The 24031-nt window shown below is 53.5% G+C and overlaps 1 protein-coding gene across 8 annotated transcripts in view; it reads left to right on the top strand.

Annotated features, from left to right (window-relative positions):
• PCNT (pericentrin) overlaps positions 1-24031 on the top strand; it is a 123253-nt gene that overhangs the window by 25628 nt on the left and 73594 nt on the right. For 7 of the 8 annotated variants that reach the window (XM_074389373.1, XM_074389371.1, XM_074389370.1 and 4 more), the window contains exons 4-15: positions 4226-4306; positions 4835-5090; positions 5531-5586; positions 7059-7233; positions 7997-8133; positions 9780-9891; positions 11463-11706; positions 12961-13042; positions 14432-14606; positions 15946-16154; positions 20022-20476; positions 21555-22110. In XM_074389373.1, the coding sequence (XP_074245474.1) occupies positions 4226-4306; positions 4835-5090; positions 5531-5586; positions 7059-7233; positions 7997-8133; positions 9780-9891; positions 11463-11706; positions 12961-13042; positions 14432-14606; positions 15946-16154; positions 20022-20476; positions 21555-22110 (2538 nt within the window). Of the gene's footprint in view, positions 1-4225; positions 4307-4834; positions 5091-5530; positions 5587-7058; positions 7234-7996; positions 8134-9779; positions 9892-11462; positions 11707-12960; positions 13043-14431; positions 14607-15945; positions 16155-20021; positions 20477-21554; positions 22111-24031 lie in introns of those variants that run through there. The other variant, XM_074389375.1, reaches the window with a different exon arrangement.

The raw sequence follows: 24031 nt of genomic DNA, 5'->3' as shown, positions 1-24031 counted from the left end.
AACCTCCGCCTCCTGGGTTCAGGCAATTCTCCTGCCTCAGCCTCCTGAGTAGCTGGGATTACAGGCACACGCCACCATGCCCAGCTAATTTTTTGTATTTTTAGTAGAGACGGGGTTTCACCATGTTGACCAGGATGGTCTCGATCTCTTGACCTCGTGATCCGCCCGCCTCGGCCTCCCAAAGTGCTGGGATTACAGGCTTGAGCCACCGCGCCCGGCCATGCCAGTTCTTAACTTAGAGCATTTGGTCATAAGGTGAAGATTAGGGATAATAAACGTTTCCCCAGTTAGGTCTGTTTACCCCACATTCCTTTGTCTCTACGCTGTTTACTCATGTGAACTTTGTGCCTGATGACCCTGGGGAGGTTGAAGGAGGGATTACCCTTAATGGGCCCCAGAACCAAAACCTTTTATCATTCACAAAACGGCTCTTTTAACCATGTTAATCATCCAAAAGCATGTTGACTTAGAGTGTCTGTTATTAAATATATACTGAATAAATTCGAGGAGGAACAAGGAGAAGGGGTCAGTTAACTGCAGTTGCCCTCTGAGAGCAGCTGACAACCCCCTAGCCTGACTCTTACACTGTACTTTGTGTGTGGGGGTGTATTTGTTCATCTATCGCCAATTCGGGGTCTGCAGGACAGACCTCCACGGGTGGCGATCAACATCTCAACCCCTCCCCACCTGCCTGCACCTTTGGCTGTGGCTTCTGGGCCTGTATCCATACTTCCTGTTTGCCCCTCCCCTTCCGGATTCTACTGGGGGGGGGGGAATTCATGCTCAGTCAAAATTACTACAGAGTTCAGCTGGGAGCTTGCTTTACCCTGCAGCCTCTCCCCAGTCCTGCTGACTGCTTTCCCTTCCTCAGGGACCCCTGTGAAATGAGCCCTGGCGACCAGGGTTCTTCTCACTGCTGCTTCTACTTTTGTGTTTCACTTGGCTCTCTAAATCCTTTTCAGCCCTAGGAAAGGTTAAATCCTTCCCCCAGTGAGGATGTGTGTTTCGAGGCAGGCTTTCCTCTCCTCACACTTTGGAAACTCAGTTTTTCAGCTGTCTTGCAGTGTTTCCTGAAAGGTACTTTTTTCAGAGGGTCTGAGGATTCTTTCCGTTTTCCTGGTATGTTCCTGTGGTGGTTCTTGCAGCAAAAGTTCATGATGTGATTCTCCACACTCCATTGTCTCTGTCCGTCCAAGTGGCCGCTGCATGTTAGTCCTGTCTCTTGTCTGCCATTTTCCTCCTTGTCAAGCCATTAAAGAGGTTTATTCTGAGACGAATGTGTGTGAGCAGGGCCCAGTGCATTCTCAAGAAATCGTGAGAGCTTGTGCCCCCACAGTTGTTTCTAATCATCCCCCGGCAGAGCCCTCGGATTTGCGGGCACGGCCAGACTCCAACACCTGTGCTCCTCTGTTTCCTCCTGGCTCCCCAAATGGCCTGAGTTTTCAAGACCCTCCTATCTGGGGGAGTTCCCTCTCTTAAGAGCATTTCAAGTCATTTTTGTTAGGTTTTATCCAGCAGTTCTCGAGAGGTTTTTTTTTTTTTTTTTTTTTTTGAGACGGAGTTTTTGCTCTTGTTACCCAGGCTGGAGTACAATGGCGCGATCTCGGCTCACCGCAACCTCTGCCTCCTGGGTTCAGGCAATTCTCCTGCCTTAGCCTCATGAGTAGCTGGGATTACAGGCATGTGCCACCATGCCCAGCTTATTTTGTGTATTTTTAGTAGAGACGGGGTTTCACCATGTTGACCAGGATGGTCTCGATCTCTTGACCTCATGATCCACCCGCCTCGGCTTCCCAAAGTGCTGGGATTACAGGCTTGAGCCACCGCGCCCGGCTTCTCGAGAGGTTTTAAGCGCATGCCTTTGAGTTTAAAACTGGACATTCAAAACTGGATGTTCCTATGTTTCCTTTTCCAATTAAAAGGGAAAACATAGCTGGGTGCAGTGGCTCACGCCTGTAATCCCAGCACTTTGGGAGGCCAAGGCAGGTGGATAACCTGAGCTCAGGAGTTTGAGACTAGCCAGGCCAATGTGGTGGAACCCCATCTCTACTAAAAAGATAAAAAATTTGCTGGGCATGGTGGTGCATGCCTGTAATCCCAGCTACTTGGGAGGCTGAGGCAGGAGAATCGCTTGAACCCGGGAGGCGGAGGCTGCCTTGAGCCGAGATTGCGCCACTGCACTCCACCCTGGGTGACAGAGCGAGACTCGTCTCAAGAATCATAAAATGAAAGAGAACACTTGATTTGAGGTTGGCCATGGAGTGGCTGTGAGGGGAGACAGGACAGGACTGTGGGGGTTGGGTGAGTTTCCATTTACAGAGGCAGAGAACAGAGTGTTGGAGGAGCCCCTGATATATATTTTTTAAGTTGAGATGGATTCTCACTCTGTTGTCCAGGCTGGAGTGCATTGGCATGATCTTGGCTCACTGTAGCCTCCACCTCCCGGGTTCAAGCAATTTTCCTGCCTCAGCCTCCTGAGTACCTGGGATTACAGGCGCAAGCCACCACGCCTGGCTAATTTTTGTATATTTTGTAGAGATGGGGTTTCACCATGTTGCCCAGGCTGGTCTTGCACTCCTGACCTCGTGATCTGCCCGCCTTGGCCCCCCAGAGTGCTGGGATTACATGCGTGAGCCACCGCGCCCAGCCCGAGCCCCTGACATTGAAGGGAGATGCTGTTGCACTGGTGCAGCATCTGCCCTGGAGATAAGTCCCTGCACAGCAGCCCCTGTGGAGCTCCCACGCCACCTTCTTTGTCTAGTTCCTCGGGGGGGCCTGTCTAGCCTTCACAGCTGTATCAAGCCTCTATCTCTCCATCCCTAGCCAGTCCCCCAGTTTGGGCAGAAAAATTTAGTTTGGGTCATTTTTTAGTCTGAAATACTCTGCGAACAAGTGCGTCACCTGGAGCCCAGAGAGGTGCCTGGCTGTGCAGGGGAAGCCAGAGAACGGTCGCTTCCACAGGCAGGGGAGACATCCTAGGCGCTGGTCGGGGGGCAGGAGCCTGCAGGGAGGGCCAGAGTGACAGTGGGCTCAGGATCCATGCTGAGGGCCCCCTGCAGCTTTCCTCTTCCCTTTGGGTTATTGCTACTGAAAACGTTTCCAGAGGTGGGAATGTTGAGACACGGAAAGGCTTTCTGTAACTCAACCTACATCACCAAAAAACAGCTGCTGACTGCCGGGCGCGGTGGCTCAAGCCTGTAATCCCAGCACTTTGGGAGGCCGAGGCGGGTGGATCACGAGGTCGAGAGATCAAGACCATCCTGGTCAATATGGTGAAACCCCGTCTCTACTAAAAATACAAAAAACTAGCTGGGCGTGGTGGTGCGTGCCTGTAATCCCAGCTACCCGGGAGGCTGAGGCAGGAGAATTGCTTGAGCCCAGGAGGCGGAGGTTGCGGTGAGCCGAGATCGCGCCATTGCACTCCAGCCTGGGTAACAAGAGCGAAACTCCGTCTCAAAAAAAAAAAAAAAAAAAAAAAAAAAAACAGCTGCTGACAAAAAAGTTGAAGCAACGGATTCTGACGTTGATAGTGCTTGGGTGTGTTTGTTTCCTCTGGCTGCGATGGCACTGAGGGTTCGTAATATACTTACCAACGTTTGATGATTTAGTGGCTACACAGAGATCTTTCAAGTTTGTGTTTCCGGATTGGGTTACCTTCATTGGTACCCGCTTTATCCAGGCATTTTATGCACATTTTCTCTCTGTAGGTGTCTTTCCCCTTTTCCTGAGAGCAGGTTATGTGTTCCCCCATGGCAGCACTGCTGTGGCTTGGAGGAGAGATCTCAGCTTGTGTTCCTAGGACCTTATTTATCTTTTTTTTTTTTTTTTTTTTTTTTGAGGCGAAGTCTCACGCTGTCGCCCAGGCTGGAGTGCAGTGGCCTCCAGGATACTCCATCGCTGTGGATTTATGGATCCTGAACACATGTAAATGGAACCTCACCGCGTGGGCCTTCTGTGTCTGCTCCTCCACTCGGCTCACGTCTTCAGAGCTGCTCTGTGTTGCAGCCTGAGTCAGGGCTTCATTCCTTCTTGGCTGAATGGCAGCCCACGTTTTGTTCAACCATTCGTCCATCAGTGGGCTTTTGGGTTGCTGCTGCTGTGGACAAGTGTGTATGGGATTTTGTGAGGATGTGAATTTTCAGCTCTTGGGCACATCACGATGGCTTCTTAGTGACTGTTTTCTCATGTGAATTCTGGATCACATCTTTTGCCTTTTTTCCCCCAGGAGTGTGAACAAGAATGTGAACTTGCCATTGCTGACATGGAGAGCTGGCGTGAAGATGAGGCTGGCCCGCAGCAGAGTCAGGTGACCTGGCGGGGCCCACACAGGCTCATAGCATGGGCCCCGTTACCCTACAGGGCACAGCAGGCTCCCGGTGGGTGGGACAGGTGCTGCCATCTCTCTCTGCCTTGTTTGTTTCCACATTCTGTGTGTGGGGCCACAGAAGGGCTGGTGGAGGGAACAGGCGTGGATGCCGGAGGTCAGGGGGCCTGGTCAGGTGCAGGCCACACGAGTGACACACTGACCTCAGGGCTGGCCACTCTCCCTATCAGCTGCGAAGCCCCCTCCAGATACAGTGCTGTTGTCCAGTGAGGGAATTTGGGGTGCTGGTGCTCAGAGCAGTGATGGGCTATGGGGACACTGGCGGAATTGCTGGTTGGCGTCTTGGTGTCGTCTGGGTCTCTGTGTCCTGCTCTTGCCCCCAGGAGGTGTCTGCTGTGTCCCTCTCTGTGTCCTCCTGACCCTTACTCATTCTCATTCATGCGTCTCTGTCTCTTCACGTGCCCTGGTTCTGAGCATGGGCTGTCATCAGAGGCCTTCTTTCCACTGTAGGCGGTGCACGGCCTTGAACTGGAGGCGCTTCGCCTCAGCCTGAGCAACATGCACGCGGCGCAGCTGGAGCTGACGCAGGCCAACCTCCAGAAGGAGAAGGAGACGGCACTGACGGAGCTGCGGGAGATGCTCAACAGCCGGCGTGCCCAGGAGCTGGCCCTGCTGCAGAGCCGGCAGCAGCACGAGCTGGATCTCCTCCGGGAGCAGCATGCACGGGAGAAGGAGGAGGTGGCGCTCAGGTGTGGACAGGAAGCAGGTACTGCACAGGCTAGGTGGGCGTGGGTGACTTGTGGACTCGGTGTGGGCGTTCTTGTGCTTCTTCCCTCTTGGGCTTGGGAGCTAGGGCACCCTAGCACTGTCTCCCTGTCTCTGTTCTCAGCACCTCACCTGGCATCTGGCTCTGTGAGAGCCTGAACAAAGAGGTCCCTTGGGTTTTTGTGGCCAGGAGATTAGAGCGGGTTTTGAGATGAGACCCAGGCAGACCTTCACCTCCTCTCTTGGATTGTTCTGTGTGGCTGGAAGTCACGGTGGCCTCAGTTTGTTATTTAAGCCAGACGCCATCACAGACACGTTCTGCTAGCCCATGAGCGCTGCCACACGTCCAGTGGGTGCCAGAGCCTGGTCGTTTCCTGGGTGATCGGGTCACTGAAAAGGTTGAAATTGAGTGACCTGAGCTGCTTTTTGTTTTTCTTGCAGCCGAGCTGAAGGAGAAATTACAATCAGAAATGGAGAAAAACGCCCAGATAATAAAGGTACCCATGATCGATTGTAAAACGCACGTTTCCGTGTGGTGTTTTTCCTTTCTTGCCAGGTCCCACGAGAACGCTCCTTGCCTGGATTCAGACAGAAGCCAGTCGAGGCTTTATTAGAGTGTGCTGGATGAAAGTGTATTGCACTGTTTGTTTATGTCAGGCATCCTGAAACTTTTTACACAGGGGGCCAGTTCACTGTCCCTCAGACCGTTGGAGGTCCGCCACATACTGTGCTCCTCTCACTGACCACCAATGAAAGAGGTGCCCCTTCCTGAAGTGCGGTGGGGGGCCGGATAAATGGCCTCAGGGGGTCGCATGCGGCCCGCGGGCCGTAGTTTGGGGACACCTGGTTTATGTAGTCTGTATTTGTCAAAGAGCGTGTTTTGTGTTTTACATTGATTTGTATGACATAAAGGCGCTCATCTGCCCCTCCATGCTGGCTTCCGAGTGCCCCCCGTGGCCTGCCCCCGAGTGTGTTCTGGGACACAGCCTCTGCCCATGTGGACGTGGCAGTTAACTGCAGTGCATGGGGTGTGGGTGCTGGGGTGCTGGGGAGAATACCAAATGAGGAGGTTTCTGGTGGGGTGGGTTGCACCTGCTGCGGGTGGCCTCACTGGAGGACCACAGGTAGTGCCACGTCATTGCCAGGCCCTTTGCCAGAGGGGTGAGCTGTTTGCAGTGCTGAGTGTGGAGGCCCTTCCTGAGCCAGGCGTCTGGGCAGCTCTCAGGCCATTGGCAGGCAGTGGATGTCGGTCCAGGCTTGGGGTTGTGTTCCGGTCACCTGCTCCTCTGACCCAGGCAGTGGGATTCATTTTTCAGAGCACCTGGGACAGAGACCAGCCCTTGGGTGAAGGTGGGCAAAGTTGCTGTTGATTCCTGGGTCTTGTAGGGAGATGCATTTCTAATGCTTTGGTGGTCACTGTGTAGATTATGCCGTGTGTGCAGAGGCCAGACTATTTTGGGGTAGGTGGTCCTGACTTTTCTCGGCTGCTTGCCTCCTGGATGCTTCTGCTTCTCTGTCCAGAGAGAGACTGGGTGTCAGGACTGTCAGGACAGTTTAGTTGGGGGCGATGACTCCCGTTCTTGTTTTTTGTTTTGTTTTGTTTTGTTTTGAGACAGGGTCTCCTGCCTCCCCAGGCTGGAGTGCAGTGGCATAATCATAGCTCACTGCAGCCTTGACCTCCTGGGCTCATTTGATCCTCCTGCCTCAGCCTCCCGAGTAGCTGGGACCATAGACACGTGCCACCACACCCAGTTAATTTTGCATTTTTTTGTAGAGATGGGGTCTCACTATGTTGCCCCGGCTGGTCTCAAATTCCTGGGCTCGGGTGATCTGCCCGCCCAGCCTCTCAAAGTACTGGGATTACAGGAATGAGCCACTTTGCCTGGCTTCCTCATGAGTTTTGACTGCGTGATTTAAATTTCTTTAGCACAGATAATCAACTATTGACTTTAATTTTTTTTTTAATTAGTCCCTGAAGGAAGATTGGGAATCTGAAAAAGATTTATGTTTAGAAAACCTACGCAAAGAATTGTCTGCAAAGCATCAGTCAGAAATGAAGGATTTACAAAACCAGTTTCAGAAAGAATTGGCAGAACAGAAAGTTGAGTTGGAGAAGATTTTTCAAGACAAAAAGCAGGCTGAATGTGAGTAATGAAACTGAGCAAGTGTGGAGTGGGACTGAGTTCTCCTGGTGATCTGGAAGGAGTGCTGTTCGTGTCACCGTGCGTGATGGAGCACACGCTTCCTGGGAGTGCCGTTCATGTCACCGTGCGTGGTGGAGCACACGCTTCCTGGGAGTGCTGTTCATGTCACCGTGCGTGATGGAGCACACGCTTCCTGGGAGTGCCGTTCATGTCACCGTGCGTGATGGAGCACACGCTTCCTGGGAGTGCCGTTCATGTCACCGTGCATGATGGAGCACATGCTTCCTGCTTTTGCTTTTTTTTTCTTTTTTTTCCTCTAACATGGATCATAGTAAACAACCAACCTGCCTTCGCTTCTAAATGCTGGATGGCTCCATACACGTGTGACAGGCTGGTGGCCGTCATGGATCACGGGACTCTCCGGATCCTTAAACCTTCCTGATCTTTGTTTCAGAGATTTTCTTGGCATGCTCAGTTGCTAAATTATTACCAAAGCAGCTGCATTGTGCTGGTTCAGTTTCGAAACTCATGTGTGTTCCAGCATGACCCTCATGGTGATGTCCCTCATGGTGGGATGGCATGGGTAGGTGGTACACCATGTGCCCCACTGTGGTGTACCGTCAGGTGTGTGAAACTCACACGAGGGGCCTGGGGGATGCGGGATGCCCAGGGCAGGGTCTTGGGTGGCAGTGCTCTGCATGCGCCGTTACTGTTACTGGAATCCCTGTCTTGTAAACCAAGTGAGGTTGCTTTACCATTCTAGGGGCCCTTAGGAACCTGGAGAGTCAACATCAAGCAGCCATTGAAAAGTTACGTGAAGACCTGCAGTCTGAGCATTGCCGGTATTTAGAAGACTTGGAGTTAAAGTTCAAAGAAAATGAAAAAGAAAAACAGCTGGAGGTGGGCAGCAGCTTAAGTTATTTCAATTACTAGGTATATTAAGGAGGTTTTAAAAGATTTTGGAATCAGGCTGTTTCACATTATGTTATTTGCTAAAACTTAAGTACTAAATTTAAAGAGACTGGCTGGGTGTGGTGGCTCATGCCTGTAATTCCAGCACTTTGCGGGAGGCCAAGGTGGGTGGATCACATGAGGTCAGGAGTTTGAAACCAGCCTGGCCAACACAGTGAAACCCCATCTCTCCTAAAAATACAAAAGTTAGCTGGGTGTGGTGGCAGGCACCTATAAACCCAGCTACTCAGAAGGCTGAGGCACAAGAATTGCTTGAACCCAGGAGGCGGAGGTTGCAGTAAGCTGAGATCGTGCCACTGCACTCCAGCCTGGGTGACAGAGCCAGACTCCATCTCAAAAACAAATAAAATAAAATGAAATAAATAAATTTAGAAAGACTGCCATTGGTGAATAAAAGTGTAAGAATGTAGTCTGTGAGACTGATTTAATAATTATGTTCAGTCTTACACTTAGAAATGCATATTCTTTACAGGTCTCCCTGAGACAATTACACAAATTTCAAACACTAGGTAGGTGTAAGGCCACATCCTCTGACCATAATCCAGTAAACCTGAGATTCCTGGGAAAAGTTAACCAAAACTTTTCTGCTGTTGTATATTCAAGATGCTTTTCTAATGAAACACTCTGTATCAAAATGTAGATGTGGCCAGGTCCTTGTAGGGGGCCTGACAAACCCAGGCCTTAGACCGAGTATCCCAATCATCAGTTCAGGAAATTAAAACATAAATCACAGATGGGGTTAGTCGTGGTGTGTGAAAGATTTACACACCTAAGAATATGGAAGTAGCTGGGGTCTAGGGTTTTGGGGAGGCCTGTCCAGGGCCCCTTATGTCTCCCAGCGGGACTCCGGTGCCCACATACCCTCCTCTCCTGCAGAGTGCTCAGGCCCGGCCTCGCTCCACACCCCAGTCTCTCCCTGGGCCCTTCCAGGCTTCTCCTCATGGATGGGAAAGGGGGCTGCTAGCACCTGCTGGTCCTGATGCCCACGATGGGGAAAGGTAGGAGGGGCTGTTTTCACAAAGAGGACAGGCCAACCCCAGGTGCAGCGTTGCCTAGGACCTCACGCCATGCTGGGCTGGGCTCTTGCTGATTGTACAGAGAAGTTTAGTGTCAAAGTGTAAGAGGTATCTGCTTCCTTAATTTAAAAGTATTGAAAGTAGAAGCCCCCTGTTTGGTAGTCGTGGGTACTATGGGCTAGTAAGACCCCCTAAATTTCATTTAGTGGTCTGTATGTGTGACCCCCAAACTGAAGCAGAGAGGTGCACACAGATGAAACCACACAGCTGCGGCCGTCATGGAACCTTCCCGGGCCCACTTCTCAGCTGAGACACGCAGACCTGGAAGGCGCTGTGATTCTGAAAGTGCTTGGCCTTGTGGAGTCAGCACTGATCCCGCTTGCCGCGGACAGAGCTCTCTTGGTCTCTGCTGTGGCCGGCTTTCCCTGAGCTGCAGGTTTGGGATGTGGACTTTGACCCTGAGGATCGAAGTGGCAGGGATAAAACCACACACCTCTCTGCTGGGGTGGGGGCCTTGAGCTTATTAGGTTCTCACCTGGGCGCGTTGCTTTTTTCCAGTTAGAGAATCTTCAGGCATCATATGAAGACCTGAAGGCCCAGTCACAAGAAGAGATCAGGCACCTGTGGTCCCAGCTTGGTTCTGCGAGGACCAGCAGACAGGAACTCAGTGGTAAGGAATTCTTTCAGATCCCTCAAAACCGAAGCTGTGTGTTTTTTATTGTTGTAACCCCAAGCTAGAATTTAACAGTTCTAGCAGGCACAGAAGAGCGGATTTACCTTTTGGCATCTTGAAGGTTGATGTGTATGGTTTGAAGATGGAGGTTTATTTGTGAGAGATAGCCCTGGTTTTATGCTAAGCCCAGTGCAGCAGTGACGTGCACCTGTGTGTCCCTAAAGGCGAGACCGACACTGGCAGAGGGTAGTGTCTTCACGTCTCCGGAAAGCTTTCCAGTGGTGCTGAGTGTTCACCTTGGCAAGGCCATTGAGTGTTGTCCAGGTGCGTTCGGGCTTACCCGGTGTCTGGGGTCACAGGGTGGTGCCTCACATCCTGTTGCCAGGCTCCTGTGGCCCCAGCTCTCCAGGTCTCCATGCCCCAGCAGCTGCAGCCACTTGCTGAGGGCAGCTCTGCTCCAGGTGCCCCCCTACGGCTGAGCACCTCTGGAGACCCCGACCCTAGGCCTCTGTTTCCATGTCACAGAGGTCTCTGTGCAGCTAGTGAGGATGGTGCCTGAGGGCAAGGGCTGGCCAAGCCCAATTCAGGCCCCGGCACCCAGGGCCACAGGACAGGAGGGTGAGCCACTGTGCGCCTCCTGAAGCTCAGGTTCAGGCAGAGCCTCTGGCCCAACTCTTCCTTGTGGGCGGTGGGATTTGGAGCAAAGAACACTTAGGAGAAAGAACCGGAGACTCCACCGCTGTTACTAGGGCACTAGGCCCGGCTCCGCCTCCCAGCCCTGTGCCCTCTTGGGACCAGGTAGAGCTGGGTGTGTGTCAATTTGACTTTCCCTTGGGGTATGTCTGCCACTGGAGGCTGCAGAAGACAGAAGCTGAGGAGTCCACAGGCACGGCTGCTCTGCTCAGGCTCCGGCTCTGGCTTAGTACTCAGCTTGTCTCTGTCCTGCCTCTCAGGACCCATACGGAGAACCCTGATTTGCCACCTCTGTGGTAGTGAGCAGCTTCAGTGCCCATTGCTGGCTGTCAACCACTGTAGAGCAGGGGGTTGTAGTCTCCTGAACACAGTTGCGATGGGGACAAGTTCTCTTTGGGTCCATGTTGCTTTTCTGTTGCTATGTAACAAATTATCGCAAACTTGGTGTAAAGGCAACACACATTTGTTAGCTTACAGAAAGTCCAAGGTGGTGCAGCTGGTCCACATCCAGGTGTCGGCCAGCGTGTACTGATCTGAGCCTGCTTCTGGGCTTGTTCAGGTTGGTCCAAATCCAGTTTCCTGGGGCTGCAGGACCATCGTCCATCTTTTGCTGGCTGTGGCCAACGTGCCCCTGCCACTTGGAGGGCTGCTCTTGCTCCCAGCCCTGTGGCTCTTGCCACTGCTTGGAGATAGCTGTCCACTTTCAGGGGCGTGTGAGAGTCTAAGCCATGGGGGTCCCTCGTCACTCTCAGGTTCTGGGATGGGCCCTTTCCTGAGTTCTGCCCCCACCACAGGTAACCAGGCTCTTGGCCTGTCGTCTGGCTTGTTGTGGGTGTCCCATGTTAAGATGATTGTATGATCCCGTCATGTTGCAGGGTTACACGAGCAGCTCCTGGCACGCGCCTCTCACGTGGAAGATTTGGAACAGCTGAAGCAAGGCTTTGAACAGCAGCAACAGCAAGCAAAAATCCAGCATGAGTCCGAACTGGAGCATCTGAGGATTTATTTTGAAAAGAAGTTAAGGGATGCTGAAAAAACTTACCAAGAAGACCTAACCCTGTTACAGCAGAGGCTGCAGGGGGCGAGGGAAGATGCTCTTCTTGATTCTGTGGAAGTCAGGTAAATAAAGCAGTTTCCAGCTTTAGTATGTTCCTGCAATACAGGTGCCATGCTCCGAGTTCAGGTGTAGTTTTGGTGATTTCAGGCCAGTGGACACCAATGGCCTTTCATACAAACACATTTTATGGTCAAGACTGAAATGGTACAGGCACAAGCACCTGAGTGTGGCCTGCCCATGTGTGTGTCCATGAGTCAGTGGCGGGCACACTCTCATCCAGGTCTGCGTGTAGGTGTTGCTAGTGAGCACACTCTCATCCAGGCCTGTGTGTGTGTGGGTGTGTGTCATCCAGGCCTGTGTGTGTGTGTGTTGGTGGTGGGCGTGCTCTCGTCCAGGCCTGTGTGTGTGGGTGTGTGTGTGTGTGTGTGTGTGTGGTGGTCGAACTCTCATCCAGGCCTGTGTGTGTGAGTCGGTGGTGGGTGTGCCATCCAGACCTGTGTCTGTGTCTCTGTGTGTGTGTGTGTGTGTGTGTGTGTGTCGGTGGTGGGCGCACTCTCGTCTAGGCCTGTGTGTGTATGGGTGTGTGTGAGTCAGTGGTGGATGTGCCATCCAGGCCTGTGTGTGTGTGTGTGTGTGTGTGTGTGTGTGTGTGTGTGTATGTGTCGGTGGTGGGCGCACTCTCGTCCAGGCCTCTGTGTGTGTGTGTGTGTGTGTCTGTGTGTGTGTGTGTGTGTGTGTGTGTGTGTGTGGTGGGCGCGCTCTCGCCCAGGCCTGGGTGTGTGTGGGTGTGTGTGAGTTGGTGGTGGATGTGCTATCCAGGCGTGTGTGTGTGTGTGTGTGTGTGTGTCGGTGGTGGGCGCACTCTTGTCCAGGCCTCTGTGTGTGTGTGTGTGTGTGTGTGTGTGTGTGTGTGTTGGTGGTGGGCGTGCTCTCGCCCAGGCCTGGGTGTGTGTGGGTGTGTGTGTGTCGGTGGTGGATGTGCTATCCAGGCCTGTGTGTGTGTGTGTGTGTGTGTGTGTGTGTGTGTCGGTGGTGGGCGTGTCCAGGCCTGTGTGTGTGTGAGTCCGTGGTCGGTGCGCTCTCGTCCAGGCCTGTGCATGTGTGTGTGAGTTGTCGGCAGGCATGCTCTCGGCCAGGCCTGGGTGTCCCTGTGCTGTGTCCCTGGCTTTGCGGCTTCCATGGCTCCCTGCATGTAGGGGAAGTCCTTGAGTGGAAGCACGGGGTGGCACCTGTGAACAGTCAGTCCTGGGGAGAGAATGCAGTGCACATGGAAACGGGGCATGTGTGTAGAGTTTTTACAACTGTTTTCCCTTCAGTTCATCCGGCATGGGTTTCGAAGAGACACCTGAGACAGAAAGAAAAGATCACCTGGATAAACGCGAGCCTGAGCGACATAAGGTAATTGGCCGACCCTGAGAAGAGGGCAAGTCCCATGCTCTTTACCTTCCAGCCAGGCGTCTTCCACGTGATAGAGCCAGCGTTTCTGTTCTTCCGGGGGCTCGTCCATGGAAGGAAGGCTGCTTGCGTGTCTTGCGGATGCTGCCTGCCCCTGACTTCACTGCTGTTCTGGGGCGGGCCTCACCGAGCACTATTTGATAAGGAAAGGTGGTGGCCAGTGGAGCTGAAGCCCCTCCGTCAGCCCTGGGAGGCCTTGGCTGTGGGCAAGGCCACCTCCTCCCTGCAGTGGGCTGCATTTGTCAGACTTGACTGTGGCAGTTGGAAGGGTGTGAAATTGTGTCTTTGCTTTGAGTACGCACAGAACGCCTGCTGGCTTTTGTATTTCTTCCTTGAATTGCTTCCATGCTGCTACTTCTGTCACCTTTAACTCTCAGGGGAAGTGCTGTCCAAACAGAACTTCTGGGATGACAGAATGTTCTGGGTGTGTGCTGCCAGCGTGGGGCCCACCAGGACACATGGTGCTGTGGAGCACTTGCTGTGCGGCATGAGCCCGGCGTCAGGCTCCGGGGACACGCAGGGAGGAGGTGCAGGGGCAGTACCACGTGGCTTGTGTGGTGGAACCAGTAGAGGGGAACCCGGGGTCTCTGCGTGCAGCGGTCAGTAGCCTTCACACTGGAGTAGGGTCCCTGGGCTTGCTGGAGGCTGCAGGGTGGTCAGGCAGAGTGGCAGTGGGCCGTATGCCAGTTTGAGTTTCCTGCAAAACAAACCCCAAGACAGGATTTGTCGCACAAGAGGCTATGGGGGAAACGCCAGAGAAGGGCAAGGCCCAGCTGGAGCAGGCGGCCAGGGCCGCCCCACAAGTAGGCCTCGTCCCAGAGGGAGAGCCTGGGAAGGGGTGCAGTGCGCAGCCCCACCAGGCATCCCTGTATCGCCTGAGAGCCAACCCCTGCCTCCGGGCCTGAGTGATGTGGATACAGCTGTTAGAGAGCAATGGTCACAGGAGGCTGGCCTTGAGAAGAGAGCTCGGACCTGAGATGTGAGGCCACGGGGAGAAACGCGAGGGACACGTGCCCCACTGACACTGCTGCTCAGAGCATCGAGGAGAGGTCTGTGCAGTCCGGGGCGCTGTCCCCTGGAGAGCACCAGCTCCTCTCGGTGCCACCAGCACCTGTGTCATCAGGCGGCTTGGCTGAGAGACGGGTGTGGGCAGGAGAGCGTGTGAGCGCCCCTTTGGGCTGGCGGGGTTCACCAGAGCATGGCATGTGGTCTCATGAACCTGGTGAGGTTTGGGTTTTCTTTGTGCGTGGCGGGAAATGCCTTTGGGGGTTATAGCTGCGAGGGAGGTAGCTTGGCTCGCTAGCGTGCTTGTCCCACGTGGTTTCTCTGCAGGAGAGCCTGCTGTGTGTCCAGGTGGAGTTGGAAGAAAGCCACAGGCACCAGTTGGAAGCGCTGGAGTCAGCTCTCTGCATCCAGCACAAGCGGCATGTCTCAGACAGAAGCCATGCGGAGGCTGCCCCGTTGGGACAGGCGTGGCGTCAGAAGCCCTCTGAAGGGCACAGCCAAGGTGAGCCCCTCCTGCCCCGCTGTGGTGTCGGCAGATGCTGGTTGTGGGGGACAGTCTCGGGGAGCCCAGGTGCCTGGGTTGATCCCAGTCCTCCGTGAAGCACCGGGGTGCTCCAATCTCTTCTGCTGAGGATGGTAACTCGACAGTGTGTCCTGATGAGGGTTTGGCGTTGAAGGCGGGGTCGCTGGCTGGGCGGGAGAGCGTGTCCTGGACTGGTGCCTCAGCAGCGGAGGTCTGACCTGGGCGGGTACCCTGGGGGTCACGGGGATTGCTGGATGGACATGGTGACAACTGGCCTCTGGAGGGAGAATGAATGTCAGCTGGGCCCAGGGGAAGCTTTTTCAGGATCCTGCTCTGCCCTGGCAGGCCCAGTACCCCCAGCTCACATAGTCAGACCAGGGTTGTGGGATGTCCAGGCAGGGTACGGGGCACAGAGCTTTGAGGTCAGAAGGGGATGGAGAGGAAGCTGCAGTCATCCCAGAGGCGCGGTCCATGGCTCTGGACTGGCGCTGACAGGGTCTCCAGGAGAGGCAGGGAGCCTTGGCCCCTGGCATGGACGTGGTGATGGTGGCTGCCATCATGGTGAGGATGAGGGGTCCAGGCCTTGAGTCCCGCTGGGAGGCATGTGGTCCAACCCCACTCTGGGCTGTGGCCAAGTGGAGAGGAGCCTGACCCTCCTTCAAGCGGGAGCGGTACAACGGCGCCTGCACCTGGTCCTGACTCCTGTCTGTCCCGTACCACAGCTGTCCCCACAGGTGGCAGTGGGCTGTACCCCCACGGGCCTACCTTGAGGCACATGGCTGTTGCGTGCCACTGGTGCCTGGCCACCACCTGATGCTTTCTCCCTGTTTTCCTCTTCTGCAGAGGAAGAAATGGGCTGGTGGAGGTGGCGTGCCCAGGCACAGAGCAGCAGGGGGAGGGACTGAGATGGGACCCCTCGCAGGCCCCTGAGCTCAGGCCTTGTCCTTCTGGCTGCCTCAGAGACCCTGAGTCACACATGTGTGCCCACATCTGGTCCCAGGCATGAGGCTCACTCAGGAACTCATGGAGGGTTACTTGTTACACCTGAGCTGAAGGAGTAGCCTGGGCTGGCTGGGCAGCTGCTGTGTGGGCCCAGGACATCCTGTGACTCAGGATGGCGCTATGCTGGGGCAGCATGGAGGTCTCCCAAAAGGGAGGGGACACTTGAGAGAGTAGTGCCTACTTCCGTGACTGAGCACAGAACTTGAAAATCTACAGTGTCTGTGATCGGAAGCATTTATAGGTCACTGTGCAGCCTGTGGGCTCCCTCAAGGGCTGGTACTGGTGTGACTGTCTTCCCTGCTCCTTTTCCATGCAGAGCTCCCCTGGGTACATCTCCAGGACGGGGCCGTGGAGTCTGACACAGAGGTGGCAGCCAGAGACTTGGGTCTGGAAACAGAGCACAAGGTTAAACTTTCTCTTCTTCATACTGAGCTCAAAGAAGAAATTGAACTCCTAAAAATAGAAAATAGGAATTTGTATGAGAAGCTGCAGCATGAAATCCGTCTGAAGGAGGACTTGGAAAAGGTGAGTAGTGACTCCACAGCCTTGTGCCTCCCGCCCAAGTACTCGCTGTTTTACACTTGGAAGGCGTGTGTTCTCGCGTATGGAGGGCTACCCTGGGGACAGCCCAGTGCTGTACGTGCCTCACTTGTAAAGGCAACAATCCCATAAATTCTTGAAACTATTCCTGGCCATGCCAGTCGTGGGTGGTGGTTGGATAGAATCTCGTCAGGGTCAGCACAGGGGCAAAAGCGAAGTTCTGAGTGAAGGTTTCTTTTGTTTGTCTTGTTGTGAGGCGGAGTCTCATTCTGTTACCCAGGACGGAGTGTGGTGGCATGATCTCAGCTCACTGTAACCTGCTTCCCCATTTCAAGCGATCTCCTGAGGAGCTGGGATTACAAATGTGTGCCACCATGCCCAGCTAGTTTTCATAGTTTTTATAGAGTTGGATTTGCCTTGTTGGACAGGTTGGTCTCAAATGCCTGCCCTCACGTGATCTGCCCACCTTGGCCTCCCAGCCCACTGCGCCCAGCCCTGTGAGTCAGAATTTCTTAGGGAAACCGTCCAGGTGTCCTCAGAGGGCTCCGGGAGGAAGCACAAACCCGAGCTCAGGAAGCTGGCTTCTGATGCTCACCCCAAGTCTTAAACTGCATCCCCACTCCCCAGGCTCTTCCTGTGCTGTCTTGCACCCGTGGAAGAGGTGCCCTCTGACACCCTTGCTCACCCTTTGCAAGTGTGAAATCAGCGTCGTGCCGTCATAAGGGTTGACAAAGCAATGCGAAGCAGCCTCCACACAGCCTGATGGGCTTGGTTACAGCCAGGGCAGCTCAGGGTCCACCCCGGGCTGGAGCAGTGGCGTTAAAGGGAACCGAGATTGTCATGTCTCGTCACGTGTGTTCTGACTCCACCTCATGCTTGCCACCGTGTTTTCGTTTGCATTCGTGTCCTGCTCCTCCCGTCCCTCTGCTCCTCCCTGTGAATGTCTTTGGATTTTCATTCTCCATCAAGAGACAGCTTCATCGGAAGCTGTTACGACCCGCAAGTCTGGTCCCATGCTGTTTGTTAAACTCAGGTGTTGGCTAGGACTTCAGGCAAAATAGAGATGAGGGTGGAGCCCTGTGGGGAGCCCAGCATGGGCCAATAGTTCTATGCCGGCTGCATCCACAGCCACCAGCATGTGGCATTCTCTGGTACTGTTGGCTCAAGGCGGATTTGCCCAAGTGACTTTTTTTGTTTGTTTGTTTTTAGATGGAGTCTTGCTCTGTCACCCAGGCTGGAGTGCAGTGGCACAATCTTGGCTTACTGCAACCTCCGCCCCCTGGGTTTCAATGTTTCTCCTGCCTCAGCCTTCTGAGTAGCTGGTATTACAGGCACACACCACAACGCCCGGCTAATTTTTGTATTTTTAGTAGAGTTGGGATTTCATCATGTTGGCCAGGCTGGTCTCAAACTCCTGACCTCCTGATCTGCCCATCTCAGCCTCCCAAAGTCCTGGGATTACAGGTGTGAGCCACGGCCTCATCGTTTATCAATACAGTCATTCCAACCTCCATGTGCATTTTGTCTGATGTATTTTTTTAAATGCATTTTACTTTTTTTTTTTTTTTTTAGACGGAGTTTCGCTCTTGCTACCCAGGCTGGAGTGCAATGGCACGATCTCGGCTCACTGCAACCTCCGCCTCCCGGGTTCAGGCAATTCTCCTGCCTCAGCCTCCTGAGTAGCTGGGATTACAGGCACCCAACATCATGCCCAGCTAATTTTTTGTATTTTTGGTAGAGACGGGGTTTCACTATGTTGACCAGGATGGTCTCGATCTCTTGACCTCATGATCCACCTGCCTCAGCCTCCCAAAGTGCTGCGATTACAGGCGTGAGCCACCGCGCCCGGCCACCTTGTTTCTTAAGGAGTATTTTTGCTGCGTAAGAAAGTCTGAGGTGACAGGTTATTTCGTTCAGGATTTCAAGGTGTTTAAAACCCTTCTTTGCAAATGTTATGGTCTGTTTTTGTCTTGGTGTTGGTCTCCATTGATTGCATTTTGTCTTCAGCAGGATTCACGTTTTCTTGCTTATTTGTGTGTTAGCCATGTTTGGGTTGTATCCTGGACACCGTGAGTGATAGATTTGGAGACTCTGGGTTCTGGGTTCTGTCTTGCTCCTCCAAAGAGTGGTGGTTTTCTGTTGCAGCAGGCGGTTAACTCGGCTGACTTCAGACTCCATGCTCCCCTGCTGTGCTGGGCTGCGGCATGGTGTTAATTCAGCTTTTGTAGCTTTAGCCGGCTGGATTTTGGAATCTACCCCGTGAACATACGGTCGGGGTCAGCCTGGGGTTTGGGTGGTGTTCACTCTCAGGCGTTGCAGCTCTTTTTCCTCCCTCCCTTTTGAGTTCTTCTGGTCACACAAGAGGGATTATGGGATTTCTGAGTGGAGCACGGACAGATCCTACTCTTACTGAAAAGCCCGAAAAAGAGAAATGGCCGGGCGCGGTGGCTCACGCCTGTAATCCCAGCACTTTGGGAGGCTGAGGCGGGTGGATCACGAGTTCAAGAGACCGAGACCATCCTGGTCAACATGGTGAAACCTCGTCTCTACTAAAAATATAAAAAATTAGCTGGGCATGGTGGCGCATGCCTATAGTCCCAGCTACTCAGGAGGCTGAGGCAAGAGAATTGCCTGAACCCGGGAGGCGGAGGTTGCGGTGAGCCGAGATCGCGCCATTGCACTCCAGCCTGGGTAACAAGAGCGAAACTCCGTCTCAAAAAAAAAAAGAGAAGGAGAAATGGCCCAGTGCCGTTTCCTTCTTCTGAGTATGCAGCCCTCTCCATGGTCTGCCTGCCTGTGGTTTTCTCCACGGCCTTCAGAGTTTTTTACGTTTTATTCAGTTCATAGTCATTGTCTCTGGGGGGCTGGTCTGACGAGGTGCACAGGCATCACCAGATGTAGGACCCTAAACTTTAATAACTTACTTTAAAATAAGGAGTTGAGGTCAATCTTACATGCCTTTTTGAGGTTTCTTGTTTCTGATTGATGAGTTCAATAGTTTATTGACCTACTTTCTTCCTCTTTGAAAGTCAGGAAGTCAGGCACGGTGTCTCACGCCTGTAACAATCCCAGCACTTTGGGAGGCTGAGGCAGGCGGCTTGCTTGAGGCCAGGAGTTTGGGATCACCCTGGACAACATGCAAAACCTGTCTCTATAAATGATCGCTTGAGCCCAGGAGTTCAAGGCTGCATTGAGCTGTGATGGTGCCCCTGCACTCCAGCCTGGGCGGCAGAGCCAGACCCTGTGTCGAAAAACAAAAAGGAAAAGAAAAGATGAGACTATTATTCTTCATCCCCCTCTGCACAGGATCCTTTACCATGAACCTTGCAGTTCATCCACCCCTTGCTCCAGGTCTTTCTGTGTCCTGGCGTTGATCTTGTACAGACCGGCGGCATCACACCATCTACTGCTCTTGCCTCCTCGTGTCTGGTCCTGCTTGCCGCAGGTGGTCCACGCTTTCTGTGGGGTTGGCGTTCCCCTGTGGGAGGCCTGTGGCTGATCTGAGTCCTGCTGGTCTTGGTCGGAACACAGAAGGCTTCTAGCCGCTGCCTTTGCTCGGCTGATGTGCAAGCCTTCAGCTTTGGTCACTGTCGAGGCCACGAGCTCCAGAAATAAAGAACAGCCAGTTTGCGGTGCCAGGATGTAGGAGGCATTTTATTTAGTTTTAGAATTTGTTCACTTGAGTTTTCTTCCATTCTCATCAACATGAGAATCATTCCCATTGCTGTGTGCAGTGTAACGGGTGTGTGTGCGGTGGACGTTCCCCATCTTCAGAGGTGGGTTTGGGTTGTCTCTTCCAGTCATCTTTTCTATTAGCTTCTTTCCTCTCAGATAAAATTCTTTCGTCTGTAGGTAAAGCACAGTTTAGTTGAAGACCACCAGAAAGAACTAAATAATGCTATGCAAAAGATTCAGCTGATGAAACAGGAATCCAAAAAAAAAGAAGTGGACTGGAAAGTTACAAGGGAGGAGCTACAGCAGGAAGCTGAGGAGAAATTAACATTGATGCTTCTTGAACTAAGAGAAAAGGCTGAATCTGAGAAACAGTCCATGGTAAACAAGTTTGAGCTTCGAGAAGCTGAAATGAGGCAGCTTCAGGACCAGCAGGCAGCCCAGATCCTGGATCTGGAGAGGTCCTTGACAGAGCAGCAGGGCCGCCTGCAGCAGCTGGAACAGGAGCTCATGGCAGACGAAGCCCTGCGCTGCAGCCGTTGTGGGCGGGAGCCACCCGCAGCCCAGGATGGGGAGCTTGCCGCACTCCGAGTGAAGGAGGACTGTGCCCTGCAGCTGATGCTGGCCCGGAGCAGGTGGGTTTGCTGTGGCACCATCCGCAGTCCCTGTGAGGCCACACACTGTGGAGGGTAAAGGGCAGCTCCTAGGAGGAGGGGCTGGGGGCTCCGCTGGGTGAAAAGGTCAGGAGGAGCTGGAACAAGCCGCCACCTCTGGTCCCCTCAAGGCTGCACTCCCTGGGTGGTGTTGGGGTGAGGCGGGCATCAGTCATCATCTCTGTTCTTTGCGTGTTTTGAGATTTGAACAGCAGAAGCTAAATCTCGTTTATAAGGTGTCATAAGGACATGCAGTTTATCCACTAAGTGTTTTTTGTTTTTTTTTTTTAACTTAAATAGGTGATTTTTAAAAATACACATTTTTTTCTGAAGCATGCATACTCGTCCCTAAAGTCTTTGAGGTTTAGAAAGTGACTGGGAGAGGCTTCCAGGCGCAGAGGTGCCCCTGCCTCTGTCCATCTGCTCTGTGTCACCAGCACCCTTTGGAGGCCTTGGCACTTTGCAGGACCCTCCCGCACCAGCCTATTTGGTCTCCTCATGGGAGCGGTCCTTCTGTTAGGACTCTCACTGCCTCTGTCTTTGGCCCTGAGTGCCGCCTGCACCTCAATTCACCTGACATGGGGTTCTCAGTTCTCGCCCCTTCCCGTGGGCCCCCATGGGGTTCTCAGGTCTCGCCCCTCCGCGTGGGCCCCCCTGGGCAGTGCCCTTTCCCTGTTGAGGAGCAGAGATCGCCTTGGGATTCTTGGTTGTGAGCTGACTCAGACGCCCTGGCGTGATAGGGTGTTGGTTGTGCCTGCCACGTGTGGCTCTGGTGGGATGTGTGTGTGCCGGCTCTTGCCAGAGGCATTGAGTCCTGCGTGTGGTCTGTGGCCTGGTGACTCCCATGGCTCTGGCCTTTGGCCTCTGGCCGCCTCTGGTTTCATGGGGCCTCTTCACTCTCCCACTTAGTATTTCTGGTGGTAGAGGGAGAAGGTGTAAGAGCAATTAAAATCCAGAACAGTTGAAGTGGTGTTCCTTGTAAGAAACTGACTTGGCTTTTGCAAGGTCGATGCTTCCTGGGTGCTTATTTACTTGTCCTGCGTTCACTTTGTTGCCGTAGGTTTTTAGAGGAACGTAAAGAGATCACCGAGAAATTCAGTGCAGAGCAAGATGCCTTCCTGCGGGAGGCTCAGGAGCAGCACGCCCGGGAGCTGCAGCTCCTCCAGGAGAAACACCAGCAGCGGCTTCTGTCGGTGACAGCAGAGCTCGAGGCCAGACACCAGGCCGCGCTGGCCGAGCTGACAGCCTCCTTAGAAAACAAGCAGGGGGCTCTGCTGGCTGCACGTGTGGCTGAACTGCAGACAAAACATGCTGCGGACCTCAGCGCTCTGGAGACCAGACATCTGTCAAGCCTGGATTCTTTGGAATCCTGTTACCTGTCTGAAATTCAGACCATCCGTGAGGAGCACAGGCGGGCCCTAGAGCTCTTACGAGCAGACTTTGAGGAGCAACTGCGGAAAAAGGACTCTCTTCACCGAACGATTTTGACTCAAGAGTTGGAGAAACTGAAGGAGAAACATGACAGGGAGCTGCAGTCTCTGCGGGACGACCTGCGAGCCCAAACAAGCCCGGAGCTCGCTAGGACTGTGGCCTACCAGCTGCAGGGAGCCCACCAGGTAAGGTGCCAGGGCCTGGCCCCAGTCCAGGGCAGCCTCTCCCCACCACCCGTGTGTTTCCACTGCGTGTCACATGTATGTGTGCGTGAGCATCTGTGCCTGTGCGGGTGTCTGTGTCACATGTATGTGTGCCTGAGCACCTGTGTGGGGTGTCTATCACATGTATGCGCACGTGAGTATCTGCATCTGTGTGGGTGTCCGTGTCACATGTACGCACACGTGAGCATCCGTGTGTGCCTGTGTGGGTGTTTGTGTCACACATAGGCGTATGCGAGCGTCTGTGTGTGCCTGTGCGGGTATTTGTGTCACACGTATGCATGCATGAGTGCCTGTGTCTGGAGCCGATGATGCCGGTCAGTGCCTTGTCAGACATTTCTTCATATTCCAAATGATAAAGTAGGGAATTGAAGGCTTGGATAAACACAGGTGGACATGTTCCTACAAGCATGCCCAGGGAGGGCTTCCTCCTACCTGACTGTGGGTAACAGCATTGAGGCTCCAAAGCATGGGTTTATTGTTTGCTTTCACTCAGCTCTGTGTAAGAACAGAAGGCGAAAGGTGTCACCTTCTTTAACTGCTGTGAGGGTTTTATGTTATGTTTCAGGCTTTTTTTTGAGACAGTTTTGCTCTTGTCACCCAGGCTGGAGTGCAATGGCACAATCTCTGCTCACCGCAACCTCTGCCTCCTGGGTTCAAGCAATTCTCCTGCCTCAGCCTCCCAAGTAGCTGGAATTACAGGCATGTGCCACCACACCCAGCTAATTTTTTGTATTTTTAGTAGAGACAGAATTTCTCCACGTTGGCCAGGCTAGTCTTGAACTCCTGACCTCAGGTGATCTGCCCACCTCAGCCTCCCAAGTGCTGGGATTATAGGCGTGAGCCTCTGCATCTGGCTCAGGCTGTTTTGTGTGGTCTGAGCGTGGGATCTCGGGGGAAGTACTTACAGGCCCGTCCCTTCATGAGCGAGGCACAGCCAGTTGCCTGTCCGGGGCCTCTGTGTACTGTCCTCGTCCCCGCTGTGATGAGCGAGGTACAGCCAGTTGCCTGTCCAGGGCCCCCGTGTACTGTCCTCGTCCCCACTATCATGAGCGAGGTGCAGCCAGTTGCCTGCGTGAGGCCTCTGTGTACTGTTCTTGTCTTCACCAGGTGTCAGGGATGTGTTTTGTTGGTTTGATTCTTGTCTGATTTTTAAGAGACAGAGTCTCCTTATGTTACCCAGGCTAGTCTCGAGCTCCTGGGCCTAAGACATCCTCTTACCTTGGCCTCCCAGGTAGTTGGGATTACAGGCGTGAGCCACTGCTCCCACCTTGGCATGTGCCTCTTGAGAGAGGCTAGAGCCGTGTTGTCTTTCTGGACAAAATTTAGACAGGGGTTTGATGCTGTTGGGAACTGCCCCCCAGGTGTACCACAGTTCTCAGATGCCAGCATCAGTTTCCTTCCAGTCCCAAGAAAGGAAACTGATACTGGCTTCTGAGGACTGTGATCACAAACAGGCAGGCAGGCAGCAGCCACAGGGTTGGGCCTCAGGCTCTGATAGGCTCTCGCCGTGTTTCCCAGGCTGGTCTCGAATTAATTCATGGGCTCAAGTGATCCTCCCGCTTTGGCCTCCCCAAAGTGCTGGGATTACAGGCATGAGCCTTTGCACCTGGCCAGTATAGTTTCTTTCTCAGTTTTTTCAAACCTTGTGTGTCAGAATGTGCATAAGCACTTTGCCAAATTATGTCAGATGGAGTCAGACTGAGCAGTTGGAATCCCCCTTGGATTCCTGAGGTGGCCGTGGAAGGGCCTGGCTGGCGTCTCTGCCACCTGCTGTGGTCTCGGCTCTCTCCGCGTCCATGCGGGAGTGCATTTGAGCAGCAGGGTCTCCCCATCTGTGGACCCGTGCACCTGCACCACCAAGACGCCACCACCCTGGGTGGTG

Source organism: Saimiri boliviensis, chromosome 18 (assembly GCF_048565385.1).
Source record: "Saimiri boliviensis isolate mSaiBol1 chromosome 18, mSaiBol1.pri, whole genome shotgun sequence".
Taxonomy (NCBI): domain Eukaryota; kingdom Metazoa; phylum Chordata; class Mammalia; order Primates; family Cebidae; genus Saimiri; species Saimiri boliviensis.
The sequence above is the reverse complement of the archived record's forward strand: the minus strand, read 5'-3'. Positions and strand labels throughout refer to the sequence as shown.